At 43.3% G+C, this 22,179-nt stretch overlaps 1 protein-coding gene across 2 annotated transcripts in view; it reads left to right on the forward strand.

Annotated features, from left to right (window-relative positions):
- Positions 1–22,179, forward strand: part of LOC147125086 (exocyst complex component 1-like) — a 189,892-nt gene that overhangs the window by 100,702 nt on the left and 67,011 nt on the right. For both annotated transcript variants that reach the window (XM_085997193.1, XM_085997183.1), the window contains 6 exons: positions 329–478; positions 2,807–2,909; positions 4,172–4,299; positions 17,022–17,072; positions 20,471–20,578; positions 21,331–21,413. In XM_085997193.1, coding sequence (XP_085853319.1) covers positions 329–478; positions 2,807–2,909; positions 4,172–4,299; positions 17,022–17,072; positions 20,471–20,578; positions 21,331–21,413 — 623 coding nt within the window. The remainder of the gene's footprint in view (positions 1–328; positions 479–2,806; positions 2,910–4,171; positions 4,300–17,021; positions 17,073–20,470; positions 20,579–21,330; positions 21,414–22,179) is intronic.

A 22,179-nucleotide genomic window follows, 5' to 3' on the forward strand; every position in this document is an offset into this window, starting at 1 on the left:
GAACAGGAACCATGGATATTTTTTTCTTTCCCCTAGAGGTGCTGTCCTGAATTCAATTGTTGTACCCCTTTTGCTGCCCTGGCAGAGACCAACTAACTCAGTACATGTCAGGAATCAAAGCTGGGACCTCTTGATCTGTATGCTTAGTAACAAACCAAAGGGTGTATTTACCCACTAAGCCAAGTGTCACTGTTTTGGTATTTTCATTCATGCAATCTAGTAGTTTGGCTTTAAATATTCATAGATCCTGGGAGGGGGAATTGAGTGACTTAATTTCTGTTGTTAAATGTTCTGTAGCCTTAAAAGTACTTTTTCTATTGCCTTTAAGGGAAATGACCAAAGCGTTAGCTTGATGCAACAGTCAGGAGAGCTAATCTTCCCCAACCATAAGCTTTATCAAGATGAATTATTGCCATATAGCTCTCTAATGGCTTGGCTAAAAAACAACAGTCCTGTTATTTTTACTGATTTATCTAAGGTATGATGATTCTTGGCTGTCAAAAAGTGGTCTGTAAGGTGTACATGCTAGGAATTTTTGTTGGCAATTATTGATGCACGATTACTTAACTTATTCATTTGAATTTCCCCTTTTTTAACACAGACTGGTTTGTAATAAACTGGTTAATGCCTCTGTTAAAACAGAAGACATTCATACTATCACATTGGGCCGGATTTTGCAGTATAGCTCTCACCATTATTAACATGTAAATCAGACAGCAACTTACAGTGACCGCACATGTGCAGTTAAATGCATAAATCAGGTTAGTTGCTGTGCGAGATGCCCTGCTCCTCCAAAAGCTGTGCGAGAATGGTATCTTACCAAGGGACTCACCATTCAAATACATGGAATGGCGTGAAGTTGCTGTACTTACCTGATATATACACATTAAACTCACTAGAAAACGTTAGGGCTTGTCCATTCCAGTGTAAGTAAATTTTTAAAGGCATGATAAGTCTTAATTACTGCCAAACAACCACTCTGACACTGAAAATTAACTTTAACCAAGTCTCATTCCTTCAAATTTTAATTATAGTTTGGAGATTAAAAAAAAATATATTTTTTACTTTTTCTCTTTTATCTCGCTCTCTCAATCCAATCGCTCTTTTCCTCTCTTTATTTCATTTTCTGTACCTCATTTGACATTGAATTAAATATTCCAACTGACACTTCCTGGTTCAGACTCAGTGCTGCTCATTAACGATTCTTCAACCTGATTGGTTAAGGAAATACATAGTTGCTTTCCCTGTTCACACAGGTCCCAGATGCACTTTTTCCATAGTTGGCTGAACAGAACTTCCAATGCAAAAGCCCATAACATTTCTATGGGCAATTGCAATTGTAAGAAACCACTGATCGCAAAATCCGACCCAATAGGTGTTCATCCACGAATCTTGCCAACAGTAATTTCTAGCCATATATATTATAATTGATTTTCTTAAATGTGCAATTATTCGCCATGTAAATCACTATTGAAAATTACTAATATATTGCCAGATAAGTTATTAAATGTTGGGGGAAAATAGTGAGCGACATGAATTGACTCCTATAAACAACCAAATTTATAAATAAAACAGATTACAAATTGCCAATGGGCTTTCTTCAAAGTTAATGATCATTCCCAGTGCTTGTCCTGCCTTTATCAGAACACAACATGATTACATGTAGTGCCTGCCTCTATTGCTCCTCAAGCTCAAAATGATCATCTTATAAGGTTACAAACCATCTTCTAGGACTATACTATCATTCAGATAAATTCAATTTCGAGAGAAATTAACACCTCCGAGCAAGTCAGGGGGTTTAGCTTATACATCTTTAGTTGTCTAATGGTCAACAAGTGAATTTCCTCTGGAAAAAGGGGTGGAAGATAAATGGAATCTCCTTTGAGCTGGTTTGAGGAACAGCTATCGGGAGGTGAGGAACACAAGATCTTGAGCAGCAGTAGGGGCTTGAGAGGCAATGAAGGGTGACACAGTAGCTCTGAAGGATGAGTGGAGTCAGCAGCCAGCAAGCGGAAAGCAAGGCAAATCAAAAGTCATTCGGAGAAAAATCCAGAGCAGGATGGGAACCAGCAGGAGCAGATGAGTTTAGAGTGAAAATTTCCTGTCCTAGGAGCAGAAATTGAGGATGCAGGAACAGGTCAGGTACTAGAATAGAGACAGCCAGCAGAGAGTACAATTTCTGTTGAAAATAGCAGCGATGGTGGAGGTCACAATAATGTCCAGAAGCCAGTGGAGGAATGGACTTTGGCACAGGCGATGGTGGATTTCCATCCAGGACCTACACAGCAGAAAAGTAAAGCTGAGAAATAAGCAGTGCACTGAAGTACAGTCAGAAGCTCAGCAGGTAACAAAAGCAGGTGTGGGCTGTAGGCTAGAAAAGGTTACCTTAAAACTTGAAGCGACTGAATAGCAGAGCAGAGTCATGGTTGCTTAGTCTTACAGTGTAGTCCAGCAGAGTAATCTAGGAGTCCACAAAGTAAATTTGAGCAATGGATGGCCATGGATATAATTGCAAATGAGAGAAGCTCAATTAAGGAGCTGCCAGCACCGAAGCACCTTAACAGTTCAGGTGGGATGCTGGCAACAGCTGTTCATACCACTGGATGGAAAGAACATCTAATACGTGGGTCATCAAGACTGCATTTGGAATTCCTTGCATGATTGATATCTAGGCAGATCCATAATGTGACTTGGGTGAAGTACAAGAAAAGGGTGAAATACTGTAAAATTACATTTGAAATTGCTATTGATGTTGCAATCTTTTCTTCCTTCTCACAATTTTAATTCACTGTTGCTTTTGTATCAGGTATATGCTGAAAGCATTAGAAAACTTTATGACAAACAAATCAAAGAATTTTTTGATCTAGTGAAGTTTAGACTGACTGGAACAAAAGAAGGCATGAGATTCAGTAAGTATTATTGAAGTGACAATTACAAGACTGAAAACTCATACTTATATCGCCATATGATAAAGCGCGCAAAAAATAGTTTGTGTGACTTTGCTCATGGGTTGCTTGGGGTCTGAAACACAGTTGTAATGTTCAGCTGTTAATTTAGCTTGTCCCTTTAAAGCCATTGCTCTTAAATAGGCAAATCCAGGTAATTGTACGATAGCAAAATACTGCAGATGCTGGAAATCCGAAAGAACAACAGAAAATGCTGGAAAATCTCAGCAGGCCAGGCAACATCCGTGGAGAGAATAAATTAGAGTCGACGTTTCTGGTCTAACCCTTTTTCAAAACTGGAAAGGAAATGAAATAGATCGAAAGGCAGGGCTGGGACAGAACATAAGAAGTGAAGAGACATTAAGAGGTATTCAAAACGAGACGAGATGGTGATAGGACTAGTGGAGACAAAAGACAGCTCAGATTAGGTGTGAAATGTCCTGGCAGAATGAGAGACAGCTGCCATGTGGGAGAGGAAAAAAAAAGGAAAGGGGGGGAAGGGAAAAACCAAAACAAAGGGGTGGATAAAAAATATAAGTAAAAATGTAATAGGGGCCGAGGTTATGATCTGAAATTGTTGAACTCGATATTGAGTCCGGAAGGCTTCCGATTAGGCACTTTGCAGCCTATCTTAAAACTCCTGGTCGGCCTTTCATTCATATTCTGAAACTGCCTGTTCTCCACATCTCTTCGGACGTTTGGCTTAACCAAATCCAAGCGGCTATCTGAGCAACTAAGGTTCTTTAAGCTAGGAATCGTTCTGTTAGCTCTCCAAGGCCACCCAATGTGTCTTCAATATACCGTGATTCCACCTTTCAGTACCTGCATAGGTTAGCACCTTGGGGCTTTGTGTTAAGTGGCTGGTTAGTTTCAGTTTATCTTCATGTCAGAACGAACTGGCACAAAGGTGTGATCCTGGAACTTTATAGCACATAGGTGTAGGAGATTTTTTTTGGTCTGATTGCACTCCTGTGAATCACCTTGGGATGTTTTACTACATTAAAGGCACTATATACATGTAAGTTGTTGTTGAGATGACATTGGGGAAACATTATGGCATTTTTATGTGTAGTTATATCTGTATAACTTATCAAGAGCTAAACTCCTGTAGTATGTGGAGGATAATTATTTGAAGAAGGAAGATGATCCCACATAGTGTGGAATCTATATTTTACCATCAAATATTTAATATACATTCTTTTTGTTTTTTGTGCTGTGATTTTTAGGAATTCAGGAAAGTTTTGAAAAGCTGACTGCTTCCACATCCAATCTGCAAAAAACACTTTTCAGAAGTTCTTTATATGAGCATTTAGGATCAGAAACTGACATTACAGAGCGAGGAATGATGGACAAGGTGCGGCAACTGTCTTTGTCCTTATTTGGATAATTTCATTTAGTAATATTTTAGGTACAATCAGAGAAGATAGCTTTTAAATAGTGATATTATAAAATAATGCATTGGTACAGTGCATATTGAAATATATAATCAGCTTTCCTTTTTGTCTTTGTAAAAAGGTATTTGTGAAATAGCATTTATAACTGGTTGCTTGAATTTTTGCTGATAAATACATTAATGCATTTGTCACTATCTGTTCATTCCCATCCACTCTGAAAAGTGGTACTCTTGGTAGCTCTCCTCCTCCCCACCCCCCCCCCAATCCCCTTCATCACCCCGCTTAACATAGAAACATAGAAGATAGGAGCAAGAGTAGGCCATTCGGCCCCTCGAGCCTGCTCCACCATTCAATGAGATCATGGCTGATCATCCAAATTCAGTACCCTGTTCCTGCCTTCTCTCCATATCCCTTGATCCTTTTAGCCTTAAGAAATATATCCAACTCCTTCTTGAATATATTTAATGAATTGGCCTCTACTGCCTTCTAGGTAGAGAATTCCACAGGTTCACCACTCTCTGGGTGAAGAAATTCCTCCTCATCTCTGTCCTAAATGGCTTACCCCTTATCCTTTGACTGTGACCCCTGGTTCTGGACTCCCCGACCATCGGGAACATCCTTCCAGCATCTAGTCTGTCTAGTCCTGTTAGAATTTTATAAGTTTCAATGAGATTCCCTCTCATTCTTCTAAACTCCAGCGAGTACAAGCCCAATCAACCCAATTTCTCCTCATACGCCATTCCTGCCATCCCAGGTATCAGCCTGGTGAATCTTCGCTGCACTCCTTCCATGGCAAAAACATCCTTCCTCAGATAAGGCGACCAAAACTGCACACAATACTCAAGATGTGGTCTCACCAAGGCCCTGTACAACTGCAGCAAGACATCCTTGTTCCTGTACTCAAACCCTCTCGCTACGAAGGCCAACATACCATTTGCCTTCTTAACCGCCTGCTGCACCTGCATGCTTACTTTCAGTGACTGGTGCACAAGGACGCCCAGGTCTCGTTGCACTTCCCCTTCTCCCAATCTATTGCCATTCAGGTAATAATCTGCCTTCCTGTTTTTGCCACCAAAGTGGATAACCTCACATTTATCCACGTTATATTGCATCTGCCATGCTTCTGCCCAATCACCCAACCTGTCCAAATCATACTGGAGTTTCTCAGCATCCTCCTCACAGCACACACGCCCACCCAGCTTTGTGTCATCTGCAAACTTGGAGATATTGGGGGAGAAATTGGGTGAGTAGCGCCACCTGTTAGCGCCTAAAGAGGCAGTCAGTGGCTGTAGCGCCACTGGCTGCGTCTCCCACGATATTCAGTAGGGGCGCTAATGGTGGCATTAGGCATTTGCGCTGCGCCGCCACCGATGACGTCATCGGTGTGCGCAGCGCCCCATTCGTGCCCCTTTCGCGATATTTGGTAGCGAACGCCGCAGTTGCGCCGCTCGCTACCCGCGCCCGGTTCACGGGGCCTTACTGTGCCGGCAGCGGCGCAAGTTAAGGTGGAGGTGCGGGCTGCCAGCACCTCCGTCCCCGACCTCCTAACCACCCCCCCGCGGCATTGCCGGCTGTTTCCCGAGAGCCCGGCACTTCTCCTTGGTGCCGGGCTCATTTGCCGGCACTCGCGAGCGGGGATCACGCTGTTGCAGGCACCTCCTCCTTAACAGTGGGAGGAAGGCCTGCAGTACCGCAGCGTGCTGTGCCGCAGCGTGTGGCGCTGCGGCACGTTGCGCTACGATATTCAGTTTCAGCACCCTAAGAGGGACGCGGAGCGCCTCGAGCCTCGCCCTGTGTCCCTCGAGGAGCAATGAAACTGAATATCTGACGATCGCTAAAGCCTCGAACGCTGCGCTAAATCCTGCGCTCAGGCGACTTTTGCGCCACTTTGGCGCCCCAACCCAATTTCTAGGCCATTACATCTAGTTCCCTCGTCCAGATCATCATTAATATATATTGTGAATAGCTGGGGTCCAAGGACCGATCCCTGCGGTACCCCACTAGTCACTGCCTGCCACTCGGAAAAAGAGCCATTTATTCCAACTCTTTGCTTTCTGTCTGCCAACCAGTTCCCTCTCCAAGTCAATACCTTGCCCCCAATCCCATGTGCCTTAATTTTACACGCTAATCTCTTATGCGGGACCTTATCGAAAGCCTTTTGAAAATCCAAATACACCACATCCACTGGTTCTCCCTTATCTATTTTATCAGTTACATCCTCAAAAAATTCCAGTAGATTAGTTAAGCATGATTTACCTTTTGTAAATCCATGTTGACTTTGTCCGATCCGGTCACTTTTTTCCAAGTGCTCTGCTATTACATCCTTTAATAATGGACTCTAGCATTTTCCTCACTACCGATGTCAGGCTTACCGGTCTAGTTCCCCGTTTTCTCTCTACCACCCTTTTTGAACAGTGGGGTAACATTAGCTACCCGCCAATCCATGGGTACTGTTGGAGATTGTTTTTTTCTAATTTTTGTTTTCCCTTATGTACCCTGATTAAGCACTCACCACTGATAATGGGTGCTATAATTGCTTCATTCCTTTGGATGGAGCAGCAGTTGCAGGAAGAGGATCAGCAGCAGCAATCTCAACAATGAGGACAAGCAGCAGGTGGGCCTGTTAGAAGACAGCAGATGAAGGTACCTGCTCTTAGAAGGCCTTACCCAGCCCATAGGGTCTATAGGCCAAGAGTCAGTTACCTGGATATCTCTGAGGAGTACTGCATCAGGAGGCTGTGCTTCACCAAGCAGACTGTTGCATTTCTATGCAGGTTCCTGCAGCAGCATCTGCTGCCTTCTGGACCAGTAGGCCATGTTTTACCAGTGCCTGTTAAAATCACCGCACTTCAACTTTTTCACCTCAGGCTCCTTCCGTATCTCTTAGTCTACAGTGCACAGCTGCATCAAGCAGGTCACCAGTGCCTGCCTTGCCAGAGTAAACCAGTACATTATCTTCCCAATGGATGTCAAGACCCAGAATGAGAGAGCTCTGTGATTTTCAGAAGTGGCTGGCTTCCCTCATGTCTAGGGCATACTAGACAGTATTTGTAGCTATTGGGGCACCAGAAGACGATCCAGGAGATTTTGTGAACAGAACTCCATCAATGTGCAACTGGTGTGTGATCACCTCAGAAGGGAAATGCAAGTGTGTGCCAGTTTCATTGGCAGCTGCCACAAAGACTTCATCTTGCAACACTCATCCATTCCGCCACTTTTCCACTCATCCAGGCATGTTAAGGGATGACTGCTAGGGGACAAGCGGTAGACCCTACAGCAATGGCTGTTGACACCCCCTCTGCAGCCCCACCATGTATAAGCAGTTCAAGTACAATGAGAACCATGAGACCACCAGGAACATCATAGAGCATACCATCGGCATATTGAAGCACAAGTTCAGGTGCCTTGATCACTCTAGAGGGCTCCCTACACTATGGTCCAGACAAAGCATCATTGTAGATTGTTGCATTCTACACAACCTTGCAATGCAAAGATGATTGGAGTGGGAGGAGGCACAGCAACAAGAAGTGGTATCATCAGATGCAGAAGAATTGGGCGAAAGCAAGGGTGAAGCAGAAGAAGGAGGGCCAGCACCAAATATTACAGCTAGAGAAGCTAGAGTGCAGTTGAAATATCAGTGCTTTTGGTGACCTGCTCAAACCCCTTACCTGAAAAGTGACAAAAAGCCCTTTAGCATTAAGGGTCCTTGTCCACCCCTTTATCACTCCTTTGATTCTGTATTAAGGAACGTTGAAACCATTCTTCCTAGCTTTATATCAATAACATTCTGACAATGCAAACTAACAAGCTGCAATAAAAAGAAACTATGGACCAAAGTCCCAAATGTGAGAACGGTGATGATTTTAATTCAAAACACAATATTGTAGTGAATTATTTTGTGACACAAGTGATCAACCCATAGTGCTTTTCTTTAAACAAAGTTTATTAGGGTTAGAAATTGGGTATCGCCCTGGTCGAGGCGCTAACTTTTGAAAAGTAGCACCTGGCGCTAATGATTCTCTCCTGATGGGAAATTCAGCTTTAGCGCTCCAAGAGGGAAGTGGAGCGCTAAATCAAGTGATAACCACTTCTCCTAGGGTGCTAAAGTCCGGGAGCGGGGCGGTAGCGGCAAAGCGCTGAACAATTTGGAGCGCATCGCTAATGGCATCAGAGGCTGCTTCCCTCGTTTAAAGGGAAGGGCCAGTGATGCTTCACAACCCACTTGTTGGCAGGTCTGCATTGCAAGGCGACCTGCGCGACTGACATTACAGCCCCAAACACACTACAATGTGGAGGTCTTGGACATCTTGTAGCAATGAAGCAACCACAAACTTTCAGCTGGAACCAGACTGGTGGAAATATTAAAGGTTGGCCTACCTGAAAACCCTTCCCTTTAAATAGCGCTCCCGAAGCAGCCAGCCGAGTTGACAACGACTCCTCTTCCTGTCATTGTTCACGGCCGGCGATACAGCAGGGGGCGGAAGCCAATTTCACATCTGGGGCGGCAATGGGGCACTGTGCACTTGATGATGTCACGATCTGTGAGGCACTCGAGACCCAGGCGGTAAGAGGTAATGCCGGCGCTAAACCAGAAATTAATTTAATGGGCGTCGCTGCATTCGCTGCGCCCAGTCGCTAACCCCTTAACGCCCTGTTAGCACCCTTACCCCCCCCCATGTGCTAACCAACCAAATTTCTCCCGCTATAACTACTACTTCTACGGTCTGCTTCCCCAGTGGTTTTAGCAGAGCTGGTGGAAGGCTAATGTTGCTGAATTGGCAACATTTTAGATGCCTGTGGCCAGTGACTTCTCAGTGCTCCAGCCTCTGAAGGCCCAGCTTCAGCTGCTACTAGGGCAGTTTGATCCAGCTGTCTTTCTGGCACCGTGGTGGGTATTGGTTGAGTGGGTGCAAGGCAACAGACATGCTGACATCCTAAGAGAGCAGAATGTGCCAATCCAATTTTGCCACTGCTACTCCCATGAGGCTACAGCTTATCACTGCCACTGATCTGGGGGAGAGTAGACTGCAGAAGATGAGTGACTCCTTGAAAGCCCCTTTCCATGTAGTCTACCAGTCTCTCCAAGGTGGAGCCTAGATCCTGGATGGCAGCCATTTCAGCTTCTACCACAGCTGCAAAGGCTTGAGTCTTGTTGTGAGAGCCCAGTTGCAGTATCCTTGGCGGTGGCCACACTCTAAGGTTGCTGCAGCCGGGCTCTCACAACAGGTGTCCCTGCCACCAGTACCTGCTGCTGCACTTTAGTTCTGGCTGCTTCACTATGTGAAGACTCCTCTAACTCACTCTCTAACCCAGCCAGGCTACCAATCTCTATGCTGATGCTTGGGAGTGTTGCACCATGTGACAGTGCATCATCAGAGTTGACTTCTTTTGTGGATTGTGGCTGTTGAGAATGATCTAGAGAAAAGAGACAAGCGTTAGGGTTAGCACTGATAGTCTGGCCATTAGCACATGACTGGCATAACAATGCAGCTTGATGTTGTCAAGCTGCCTTATTGTGCATTTTTCTGAGATTTATGAAGAAATACAAGTAATAGTCAGAGACCCTATGCAGATAATCCTTCCAGCCTCATAGTCTCCCATTCTCACAGCTTGTGAGGGGCCACTGATTTCCAGCGCTTGCTGCTTCAGCTCGGAGCGATTCATGATGTTGGCTGACCTTCCTCCCCGTCTTGCTGCACTCCCTTATGTTGTGCACAGTTTTGTCCTACAGAATGAGAGGGCGAAAGTTGGTGGCTTCCACAAAGGAGAGTGCACACGAGTGGGGTTTCTGCTTATTGTGCACATGCTGAGAAGGAGAAGAAGCAAAATGCATGCAGGATGAGGAATTGTTGAATGAAAAGCACATGTCTGGAGTGTGAAGTAAGGAAGGAGTCATGAGAGAGGTTGCTGATTCTGCAAAGGCTGTAAAGTGAGAAGAAATTGCTGCTACTGACTGCTGTAAAGAGAGCAAGGAAGAAGTGAGTGTGTATTTGCAATGAGAATGAGAGGTGGTATTGTATGCTCTTGTGATGGGTGGTGAATGATACGATAGGCAAGAGGGAATTGTTGACCGTGCTGGGGAGGGAAGAAAGAACAGTTACTGACAGATATGGAGAAATGAGGAGCTGCATGCACACTTTCTATTCTTGTGAGATAATTGAAGTGCTTACTGCACTACATCCAGGCCCTAGATTTGAAGCTCAACCTTTACCTTTCTCAACTTCTGTGCTCTTCTCCAAAGGCAAGGGAACATAAGAACAGGAGTAGGCCATTCAGCCCCTCGAGCTTGTTCCGCCATTCAATTGATCTGTACCTCAACTGCATTGTCCTGGCTAATATTTATCCCTCAATCAACATCACTAACACAGATTATCTGGTCATTATTGCATTGCTGTTTGTGGGAGCTTGCTGTGTGCAAATTGGCTGCCACATTTCCTACATTACAACAGTGACGAGTTTTTTGATGAGGTAACAGGGTTGATGAGGGTAATGCGGTTGACATAGTGTACATGGATTTCCAAAAGGCGTTCAACAAAGTGCCACATAATAGGCTCAACAGCAAAGTTGAAGCCCATGAAATAAAAGGGACAGTGGCAGCATGGATATGAAATTGGCTAAGTGACAGGAAACAGAGAGTATGGTGAACAGTTGTTTTTCAGACTGGAGAAAGGTATACAGAGGTGTTCCCCAGGGCTCAGATCTGAGACTACTGCTTTTCTTGATATATATTACTATATTTTAATGACTTAGACTTGGGTGTACAGGGCACAATTTCAAAATTTGCAGATGACACAAAACTTGGAAGTGCAGTGAACAGTGAGGAGGAGAGTGATAGAATTCAGGAAGACATAGACAGGCTGGTGAAATGGGCGGACACGTGGCAGATGAAATGTAACGCAGAAAAGTGTAAAGTGATACATTTTGGTAGAAAGAATGAGAAGAGGACATATAAACTAAATGGTACAGTCCTGAAGTGGGTGCACAAACAAAGAGACCAGGGGGTATGTGTGCACAAATCGTTGAAGGTGGTAGGGCAGGTTGAGAAAGCAGTTAAAAAGGCTTACGGGTTCCTAGGCTTCATGAATAGAGGTATAGAGTATAAAGGTGTGGAAATTATGATGAACCTGTATAAAACACTGGTTCAGCCTCAACTAGAGTACTGTGTCCAATTCTAGACACCACACTTTAGGAAGGATGTGAAGGCCTTAGAGAGGGGCAGAAAAGATTTACAAGAATGATTCCAGGAATGAGAGACTTCAGTTACGTTGATAGACTGGAGAAGCTGGGGTTGTTCTCCTTGGAACAGAGAAGATTGAGAGGAGATTTGATAGAGGTGTTCAAAATCATGAGGGGTCTGGACAAAGTAGATAGAGGGAAACTGTTCCTATTGGCAGAAGGGTCGAGAACTAGAGGACACAGATTTAAGGTGATTGGCAAAAGAACCAAAGGCGACGTAAGAAAAAACTTTTTACACAGCGAGTGGTTAAGAGCTGGAATGCACTGCCTGAAAGTGTGGTGGAGGCAGATTCAATTATGGCTTTCAAAAGGGAGTTGGATAAGTATCTGAAAGAAAGAAATTTGCAGGACTACGGAGAAGGGGAGCGGGACTAGCTGAAGTGCTCTTGCAGCGAGCCGACATGGGTTCGCCGGCCCGAATGGCCTTCTTCCGTGCTGTAACCATTCTATGATTCTATGACTACACTTCAATAAAAGTACTTAATTGGCTGTAAAGCGCTTTGGGATGTCTGGTGGTCGTGAAAGACGCTATATAAATGCAAGTCTTTCTTTTTACCCACCTTTGACCCATATCCCTTGATACCCTTACCTCAGTCTTGAAAACTTCAATTGACATAGCATCCACAGCTTTTTGGGGAAGAGAGTTCCAGATTTGTACTACCCTTCGTGTGAAGTGCTTCTTGATTTCACTCCTGAATAGCCTGGCTCTAATTTCAAGATTATGCCCTCTTGTTTTGGATTTCCCCACCAGAGGAAATAGTTTCTCTATATCTACCCTATCGAATCCTTTTATCATTTTAAAGACCTTAGATCACCCTTAAATCTTCTATACTTAAGAGAATGCAAGCCAATTTTATGCAACCTGTCCTCATAATTTAACACTTTAACACCCAGTATCATTCTGGTGAATCTGCGCTGTACCCACTCCAAGGCCAATAAATCCTCCTGAGGTGCGGCGCCCAGAACTGAATGCAGTACTCCAGATGAAGTCTGACCCCATAAAACTAAAGCATAACTTCTTTCAAGTTGTATTCCAGTCCCCTTGAGATAAAGGCCAACATTCCATTAGCCTTTTGATTTCTTTTTGAACCTGTCCACTAGCTTTTAGTGATTTGTGTATATGGACACCCAAATATCTTTGCTCCTCCATAGTTTCTAGTTTCTCACTATTTAGAAAATACTCCAGTTTGTCTTTCTTGGGTCCAAAGTGGATGACCTCACACTTCCACAGAAATCTGTCAAGTGAAGAAAGTCCTGCTTCAGAAAATCACACGCTGATAGGCCTCATGCTCCCCTCCATTGGCAAGACTAGAAACAAGTACCAAGAATTAAAATAAAGTCAGGCTGAGGAATGATAGCAGGGAAGTTGGTTGCTACCTGCCATTTTATTCAGAGGCAAGCAGCTGGGATGAACCCTTCCCACCGTCCAAGGCCCCAAACATTTGTTCCAGGTAAAACAGTGTTTTGCTTGTATTTCTTCCAATTTAATATACTGTGTTTGCTGTTCACAATGCAGCCTTCTCTACATTGGGGTGATCAAACGCACATTGGGTGATCACTTTGCTGAACACCCCCATTCAGTTCGCACGCAAGCTTGACCCTGAGCTTCCGTTCGCTTGCCACTTTAATTCTCTCTACACAGATGCTACCTGACCTCCTGAGTTTGTCCAGCATTTTCTGTTTTTATTTATGATGATAGACAAAGCCTTGCATCTACCTGAAATGCTTTCAAAATTCAACTGTTGTGAAACAAAAAAACACTTGTGATATGAGAAAAGACTGAGAAAAATAAATGGCCCAGAAATTCCAGAACGGGGCTTGCAGCGCGTGCAAGCCCCGTATTTACACTTACCCCGCGCTACTGCCGATCAGCTCCAGGGACGCCTGGAATTGGTGTTTCCAGAAGAAGAATCCCGGGCAGCGTATGACGTCACGCCGCCCAGGAGTGCAGCCAGCGCGAAGCCAGGAGCGTGCAGTGCAAGTGAGACACGCCCCTTGAGGTCTCAGTTTCACTGGACACGCCCCCAATGTTTCTGTCAAGCTGCTAACCATTTTTACATGCAAAGCAGCAATTTAAATAGGTTTTTGGAAGTTTTTTGAAGATTTTGGTAACTTTTATAAACTTTTTAAAATGTTTACATTATTTTGAGTAATCTGAAGTAGTTTTAAACAGAATTAAAGCAATTTAAAGACTTTTAAAAGCCCTAAAAGAATTTTTTAAATTCCATTTATTTATTTAGCAATGTTGTCGTCATACGTGTCTTCACACTGTTCCCTTTGGGGAACTGTATGAAGTGGTGGAAGGATTTATGGCCATGATTAACGCTCATTCCGTGACCGTAACCATCTTTGAACCAGGCATTAGGGCGGTTAGTCCTATGGCGGGAGGGTTTTACGGGCTCCCACAAGCTATACAAGGAGGGGGGGCCACCCACACCCATGGACGCAAATATCCCACTGGATGTCAACCCAGAATTTAGTGCCGGAGCTCCGACTCCACTTGCCGGGACTGTCTGGAGCGAGGTTCGAAACCCTACCCTGATCTGGCCCAGCGGCGGGGATCCTACCGCTATGACAAAGGCCCAATCCGATTAGCAACGTGAAATGGCAGCATAGGGCTCCAGTCACGGGGAGGGAAAAGGCGCAGGAAACGTATGGGTGTCACCTTTTGTGCGGAGTGGGCCTTTTGCGTAGCAGTAAGCATCCCCGCCGCTGGGCCAGAAGGAGTAGGGTTTTGAACCCCACTCCACACAGTCCCGGCAAGTGGAGTCGGAGTTCCAACTTTAAATTCTGGGTGGACATCCAGCGGGATACTTGCGTCCGTGGGTGTTGGTGGCCCCCCCCCCCCAGATGGGTTGTGGGAGCCCGTAAAACCCTCCCGCCATAGGACTAACCACCCTAATGGCTGGTTCAAAGATGGTTACGGTCACGGAATGAGCGTTAATCACGGCCATAAATCCTTCCACCACTTCATACAGTTCCCCAAAGGGAACAGTGTGAGGATACGTACGATGATGACCTCTTGCGCAATGCACCTCCTTGGACCCTCAGTCGCAGATGCGAGGGGGCAAGTCGTGCAATTGTTAAATTTTTCATTTTATTGACATGTAAAATGTTGGCCCAGTAATTCCCTTCCAAATGCGCGAGTACGGTCGGGGTACTTACGCATCTGGCTGGATGAAATGCCGGTTTTCAGCATGCACAGTGCATGTGGGGAAAACCGGCATTTCCTGTCCTCTGAACGAAGGGGTTCAGAGGCAGAACGCGTGCGACTGCACAGGCAGCGCGTGCGCAGTATAATTCGCCGCTTTCATTAATGCTTTCAGTGAGGTCAAGTCATTACAACTTACACATGAAAAAAGCATGGGTACAGTTGCTCCAGAGGCTGCGGAGGAAGATATTTATTATCGTGGAGCTTCTGAAAGTATGTATGTCTGTATATATTCCTTTGCGTGTTATGTATATATTCCTTTACTTATGTGTATGAATGTATTATTTAATTATGACTTTCAGAGAAAGTAACTTATTGGAAAATCATAATTAAAAACATACATTCATACACATTAGTAAAGGAATATAAAACATACATAAATATACGTAAAGGAATATATGTGGACATACATACATAACTCATTCTCACATTCCATTCACACAGCCACAATTGCTCCTTCTACCTACCGTTCTGAAAACCCTTTTTAAAAAAAAAAAAAATTTAAACTTTAAAACTTACTTAAAATTTCTTAAAATAACTTCCCTCCCTTTCCCAAACAAAAATATTGCATTTTAGAAGCTCCACGATAAAATGTTTCTTCCTCCGCAGCCAATGAACCACTTTACACTTGCTTTTTTCAAGTGTAAATTCTGAGGACTTACCCTCACGGATTTCATGAATGAAATCTACGAAGTTCACTGCGCAAGCGCTGCCTGTGCAGTCGCACGCGCTCGAGGTCTGGAAATGCCGGCGTTCCCCGCATGCGCTGTTCATGCTGAACGCCGGCATTTCCAACGGCCAGATGCGTGAGTACCCCGAGCGCACTCACGCCTTTGGCCGCGAATTTCTGGCCCATTATAAATCAAAAAAAGTGATTAATAGAAAAATTGTTTGCCACATTTGCCTACATTACAATTTATTGGTTGTGAAATGTTTTGGGAAGTCCAGAAGAAATTAAAGGCACTATATAAATGCAAGTCTTTTTTCTTCTTATCTCTTACTATTTTAAAACTCAGTATAAACAGCAAGATGACTGGCAAGATAAACCAAAAAAAGCTAGAAGTACTCAACAGGTCAGCCAGCATCTGGAGAGACAGAAGTACGTTAGTCGATGTTTCAGGTCTAAGACCCTTCCTCAGGACTCATTTACATTTCAGATCCAAGACCCAGACTCAGTCCTGAGGAAGGATCTTAGAGCTGATTCGCTAAGTGACTGACTTGTTCTTCCACAGATGCTGCCTGACATGCTGAGTATTTCCAGCTTTTTCTGTTCTTGTTCTCAGATTTCAAGCACTTGCAGTATTTTACTTTATGTTAAGATGTGTTACACGTTCAAGGTAGGATCCTGGTGTTTAGCAGGACTGGAGAGGATTAGGTCATGGGGTTCGGCAACACTGGTTGTGGGAAGACAGGCTGAAAACTGTACTGAACCACATTGGCCGGCAGTCCTGTCCCCTTCTACCTTTTTTCCAGTGGTTAGCCCCAACACTGATCAGGGTTCATTATTAACTCAAAGCTGCTCTTCAGAACTATATGTGCTTATACCGTCAGCAAATACAATATAAAGCACTCCACTGAAAACTGGCTTTAGGCTGGCAATGATTCTAAGAGGCCATTTATAATATGAGCTGCACAGTTTTTGGGTAAGTTGACATTTTTTTTTGCAAATTTATTACATTTTTATGTTATAAATTGTAGTATTCAACCTGTATATAGTTAGAAGGCCAAAAGAAAAACAATAATCGATGATAAAATGTTGACATATTTGAGCAATTTGATTGGCTCACCTTTTCCTTCATTTAATTAGTAGGTTCTCCTGACTGGCTGATCAGGATTGGCTGTTTTAATAAGCCCTAGTAGTTGTTTTCATCAGAAATTTAGCTGGCTACTTCAGCTCACATTTGATTGGAATGGCTGCCAATCTATTCAATTGTTTGTTGCTGTTTTATGAATGCAGGATTTGAGTTAATCAATTAAAAATGTGACTGATATATCACATGCTAGATGTACCATTTTTATTAAAATATGTACTTGTCTAAGTACATACACAGTGACCTCAATAGATTTATTTTCTAGTGCTCTCTCCATACTTTTATGAAAAATTGGGGTATTTCTGTGACATAATCTTACATCACCTTTAGCCAATAAAAACCCACATGTACCTCTGTTCACAGCACTAATCTGTAATGCACTGACTTTAGATGTCCTTTTCCCTCTATTTGTGTGATTGTCAAGGCAAAGGACGAACAGGACAGAGAATGGAGCATTTCTACATTTTGTACGCAGGTATGACCCAATCTCAGTGAAAAATCTTAAGTTTTATTGTACCAATATGTTTCTTCAGTGCTTTTTAAATGGGTTATGTGTAGGTTAACCTTTGACAAATGGCATACAGTTCCATATCATAGTCAAAAATATATCAATAGGCTACAAATTAGGACTAGGCTAACTTGGACAGTACTGGTGAGGGCAGAAATTTCTGTGCAACTGAAATTTAAAGGGCTGGGGACAATTAAAGGGAAGTAACAATGGAGGTACGCAAATTCTGAAAGCCTTTAGAATGGCATCAAAAAGAATTTCAGCCTTTGCCAAGGCTAAATGTGCATGGGCTTAAGAGGTGACAGCCAAAAATAAAGGAAAAAGAAATCCTATGTGCAGGTTTTAGATCACAACTGACTGACTCTGTCACTGGTTGTGCCAGTCTTAAGGTGCTTTTTTTAAATTCATTGATGGGATGTGGACGTCGCTGACTAGGCCTGCATTTAGTGCCCATCCCTAATTGCCCTTGAGAAGATGGTGGTGAGCCGCCTTCTTGAACCGCTGCAGTCCAGATGGTGTAGGTACACCCACAATGCTGTTAGGAAGGGAGTTCCAGGATTTTGGCCCAGCGACAGTGAAGGAACAGCGATACAGGTCCAAGTCAGGATGGTGTGTGGCTTGGAGGGGAACTTGTAGGTGGTGATGTTCCCATGCGTCTGCTGCCCTTGTCCTTCTAAGTGGTAGAGGTCGCGGGTTTGGAAGGTGCTGTTGAAGGAGCTTTGGCGAGTTGCTGCAGTGCATCTTGTAGATGGTACACACTGCAGCCACAGTGCGCCGGTGGTGGAGGGAGTGAATGTTGAAGGTGGTGGATGGAGTGCCAATCAAGCGGGCTGCTTTATCCTGAATGGTGTCGAGCTTCTTGAGTGTTGTTGGAGCTGCACTCATCCAGGCAAGTGGAGAGTATTCCATCACACTCCTGACTTGTGCCTTGTAGATGGTGGAAAGGCTTTGGGGAGTCAGGAGGTGAGGCACTCGCTGCAGAATTCCCAGCCTCTGGCCTGCTCTTGTAGCCACAGTATTTATATGGCTGGTCCAGTTCAGTTTCTGATCAATGGTAACCCCCAAGATGTTGATAGTGGGGGATTCAGCGATGGTAATGCCATTGAATGTCAAGGGGAGATGGTTAGAGTCTCGCTTGTTGGAGGTGGTCATTGCCTGGCACTTGTGTGGTGCGAATGTTACATGCCACTTGTCAGCCCAAGTCTGAATGTTGTCCAGGTCTTGCTGCATATGGACACGGACTGCATCAGTATCTGACGAGTCTCGAATGGTGCTGAACAGTGTGCAATCATCAGCGAACATCCCCACTTCTGACCTTATGATGGAGGGAAGATCATTGATGAAACAGCTGAAGATGGTTGGGCCTAGGACACTGCCCTGAGGAACTCCTGCAGTGATGTCATGTGATTGGGATGAATGACCTCCAACAACCACAGCCAACTTCCTTTGTGCTAGGTATGATTCCAACCAATGGAGAGTTTTCCCCTTGATTCCCATTGACTTCAGTTTTGCTAGGGCTCCTTGATGCCACACTCGATCAAATGCTGCCTTGATGTCAAGGGCAGTCACTCTCACCTCACCTCTTGAGTTCAGCTCTTTTGTCCATGTTTGGACCAAGGCTGTAATGAGGTCAGGAGCTGAGTGGCCCTGGCGGAACCCAAACTGGGCGTCAGTTAGCAGGTTATTGCTGAGTAAGTGCCGCTTGATAGCACTGTCCACAACACCTTCCATCACTTTGCTGATGATTGAGAGTAGACTGATGGGACGGTAATTGGCCGGGTCGGATTTGTCCTGCTTTTTGTAGACAGGACATACTTGGGCAATTTTCCACATTGCCGGGTAGATGCCAGTGTTGTAGCTGTACTGGAACAGCTTGGCTAGGGGCGCAGCTAGTTCTGGAGCACAATTCTTCAGTACTATTGCTGGAATGTTGTCAGGACCCATAGCAACAGGTATCTTTACAACAGATGACACAACTCTGCAAATGACTCTGTTGACCTAGACCTTGTGACCTTTCCCCACAGGCAGGTGTGACAATGCCTGAAAATATGGTTGGTGGTATTTTGTCAGGTGTGGCCAACCAGGCTGTGCTGGCTGATCATTGACCTTGCCTGACTTCTTTGTCTACAGTACCATATACAGAATAACACTCTTTGATCGATGCTTCTGAATAATCATCTAGCATTATGGTTGGTCAGGCCTTCATATATGTATCTTTAACATCAGGCTTGCTGTCACAACCTACTTTCAAATTTGGAGCTGAGTGCCTTTGCGGCTGCAGATGTGCACATACCTTTAGGTGAGCACAGAGAACCTCTCATGCAGCTTGACCTGCCTGGCACCCTTTCAATGGGCCTCATCTCCCTAATGCCTTATAGGGGGATTCCCATTGGGAAAGACGTTGATAGTCGTAATCATGTAAAACAAGTGCCAGGAGAAAAAAATGGGCATGAAATGGTCTCAAAACTGCTAACTTACTCTTCTGAGCCTTTAAACTTACCTTCCCTGTTTACACCCCTCCTTTGCTGCGAGACTAGTGGATTTTCAGTCTGCATTGCTCACTGTAAATTAGAAGAGATGCTGATTTATAAGGCTAGAAACATTATAACATGGAACACAATTTATTATTTTGCTGCTTAGGGACAACTGTTTGTTCTTTTAAGGCCACATGGTCTAATTGCTGTTACATCCTAAGGTCAATAAAAGGCTAACAATCCTGTCGAATAGAAAGTACTCTTTTGCTCCTGGGGAAGTTTCTCTTTGGATTAAAAATGACTGACATTTCTTCTGTTCTTTCATAGTTTTTTTTTAAATGTGGCAAATAAATTTGCATCTGTAATGAAGCCGCACCTGAAGAGTGATTAATTCATCTGACTTTATTTAATTAAAATAGATATATGCATAGACAGGTTATAGTAGTGTAGTCATTATGGTATTGGACTAGTAAATCCCTCTAGAACAAGTTGTGAAATTGAATTCAATAAATCTAGTAATTTGTGGGCCAGTAAAATTGCCATGAAAGCTGCTGGATTGTTATATAAAAATACAACTGGTTCACTGATATCCTTCAGGGAAGAAAACTTCTCACCCCTACCTGGTCTGGCCTGTTTGTAACTACTTAACACTGAATATATTTTCAAAGTGTCAATCCTAACATGAATTTATTTTTATTATTGCATTTAGCTGGTGAATACCATTTTGAATTCAAACGTTTTTGTTTTATTTTATATCCCAAAGCAGTTAAGGAGGTCAGTAGCAGGTCTTCCTTACCAGTTATCTGTTAAATGTTAATATGATTATTATGAAAATATGTGGCTTGTTTGTTACTTTGGTTTGTTACTGTCATTTTTTTCTTCTGTTTTAAGATCACAGACCAGGTATTAGCAGAACTGGAACCCATATGCATTGCAGAGGAAGAGTTTATCAGCAAATTCTTTATGTTGACAGAAGACACATGCAGTGAAACACCACAGGTTTTGTAGTAATGTTCTCAATATTTTCAAACAGTTTGTAGCTCAGCTCCTTTATGACCTAACAAAGTTTTTTTTTAATACAAATTGCTTTGACTTCTAAGGCTATAAATGATTTCCTTTAAATTTGCTTAACTTCAGTATTTTAAAATACAAAGCACTTTTAGAATTTCACATATCCTCAGCAAAAACTTAATAAAATCTTTATGTTGAAAAAGTATGGATATTACTCATTGAACAGTTTAAATAGTAGTGATGGTATTTGCTCTTATGATTGCAATTTAAAATTCTGCACTTCTATATCCATCAATCTATTTAAAATTTTCATAACATTAGAGGTGATCAACATTCTTTTTGGTGCTGAATGTAGCCAGCAAACACAGTTGCTGTACTTTTAAAATCAATGGCATCCAGATATTGCTGTCTCCTGATCAGTAACCAGGTCTGAAAGAGATTCTGAATGCCACTAATCTATAAGAGCTGCTCATTGATTGATTCATCACTGACATTAGCTGAGCAGTTCTTGAGCATCAAACCCAAAATGGTACATCTTTGAGACAATGTGAACAGACGATTATAACTTAGATTTCTCTTAACAAGTAAGAAATATCTAAGTAATTTTGTATACCAATTGGAAAGTAGTCTGGTAACGCTGAACAGCACATGATCATTTTATAGCTGTGTGAGGTTGGCTGACTAGCAGCGGTACAGGTTTGAAGGTTTCTAAATCAAATTCAATCTTTGTTTTATTCTAGTTGCTGGGGAGTAGGAGTGATCTTGTTCTTGCAGTGAACCAAGACTCAGCAGAGAGAGTACGGATTTATCGGAGTGCTGCAGAGTATGTAACATATATTGTATTGTAGTGTGTTGCTTGGGGTTATCATTTCCCAACAGGATAACATTACTAACATTTTTGTTTTCCTTTATACTTTTTTGCCCATTCATTAGGTAGGTTAATGAATTGAGATCAAAGAAGTCAAAGAATCAGTTATCCTCCAGCTCTTATTTATAGGAAAGTTCTGCAATAAGCTTAAATTTATTATAATTTGTTTATTTTACTTAATTATTTGATTTTGATAATCATGTTTTAAAGCAATTAAACTGTTGCACGCAAATATTTTTACTACAATGTCTTAAAAGGCCACCTGCATGATAAAACCACTTGCAGCAGTTATCTGATGTCATCATCAGTCCTAATAAAGGGAAACTCTGGTCCAAACAACTTGTACTTGTAGGTTGAAAACTCTTTTCATGTCCAACATGTAATACTAATTCAGCTTTATCATTTAATTTGCACAAGAAAGTAACGGTTTCAAGGTGGATGTTTTCCACTTGCACACTAATTGAGGTGATGCAATTAATAACACCCTTCATCAGATGGTGTTGATTTCCTTGCTAAAGGATATAAGGAAACATATTGGGCCGGAAATTCGGGTCCCCATGGGTGAGTATGCACTGGGTACTCACGCGTAGGCCCAACGAAAGTGCCGGTTACGTGCATGCACTGCGCATGTGCGGGAAACCGGAACTTCCGTTCCCTTAAAGGAAGGGGTTCACAGGTCGAACGCGTGCACCGGAGACGCAGCTCGTACGCCTGGAACTTC

This window comes from Somniosus microcephalus, chromosome 1 (assembly GCF_052327205.1).
Source record: "Somniosus microcephalus isolate GS21.2 chromosome 1, FLI_Smic_1.0, whole genome shotgun sequence".
Classification (NCBI taxonomy): Eukaryota; Metazoa; Chordata; class Chondrichthyes; order Squaliformes; family Somniosidae; genus Somniosus; species Somniosus microcephalus.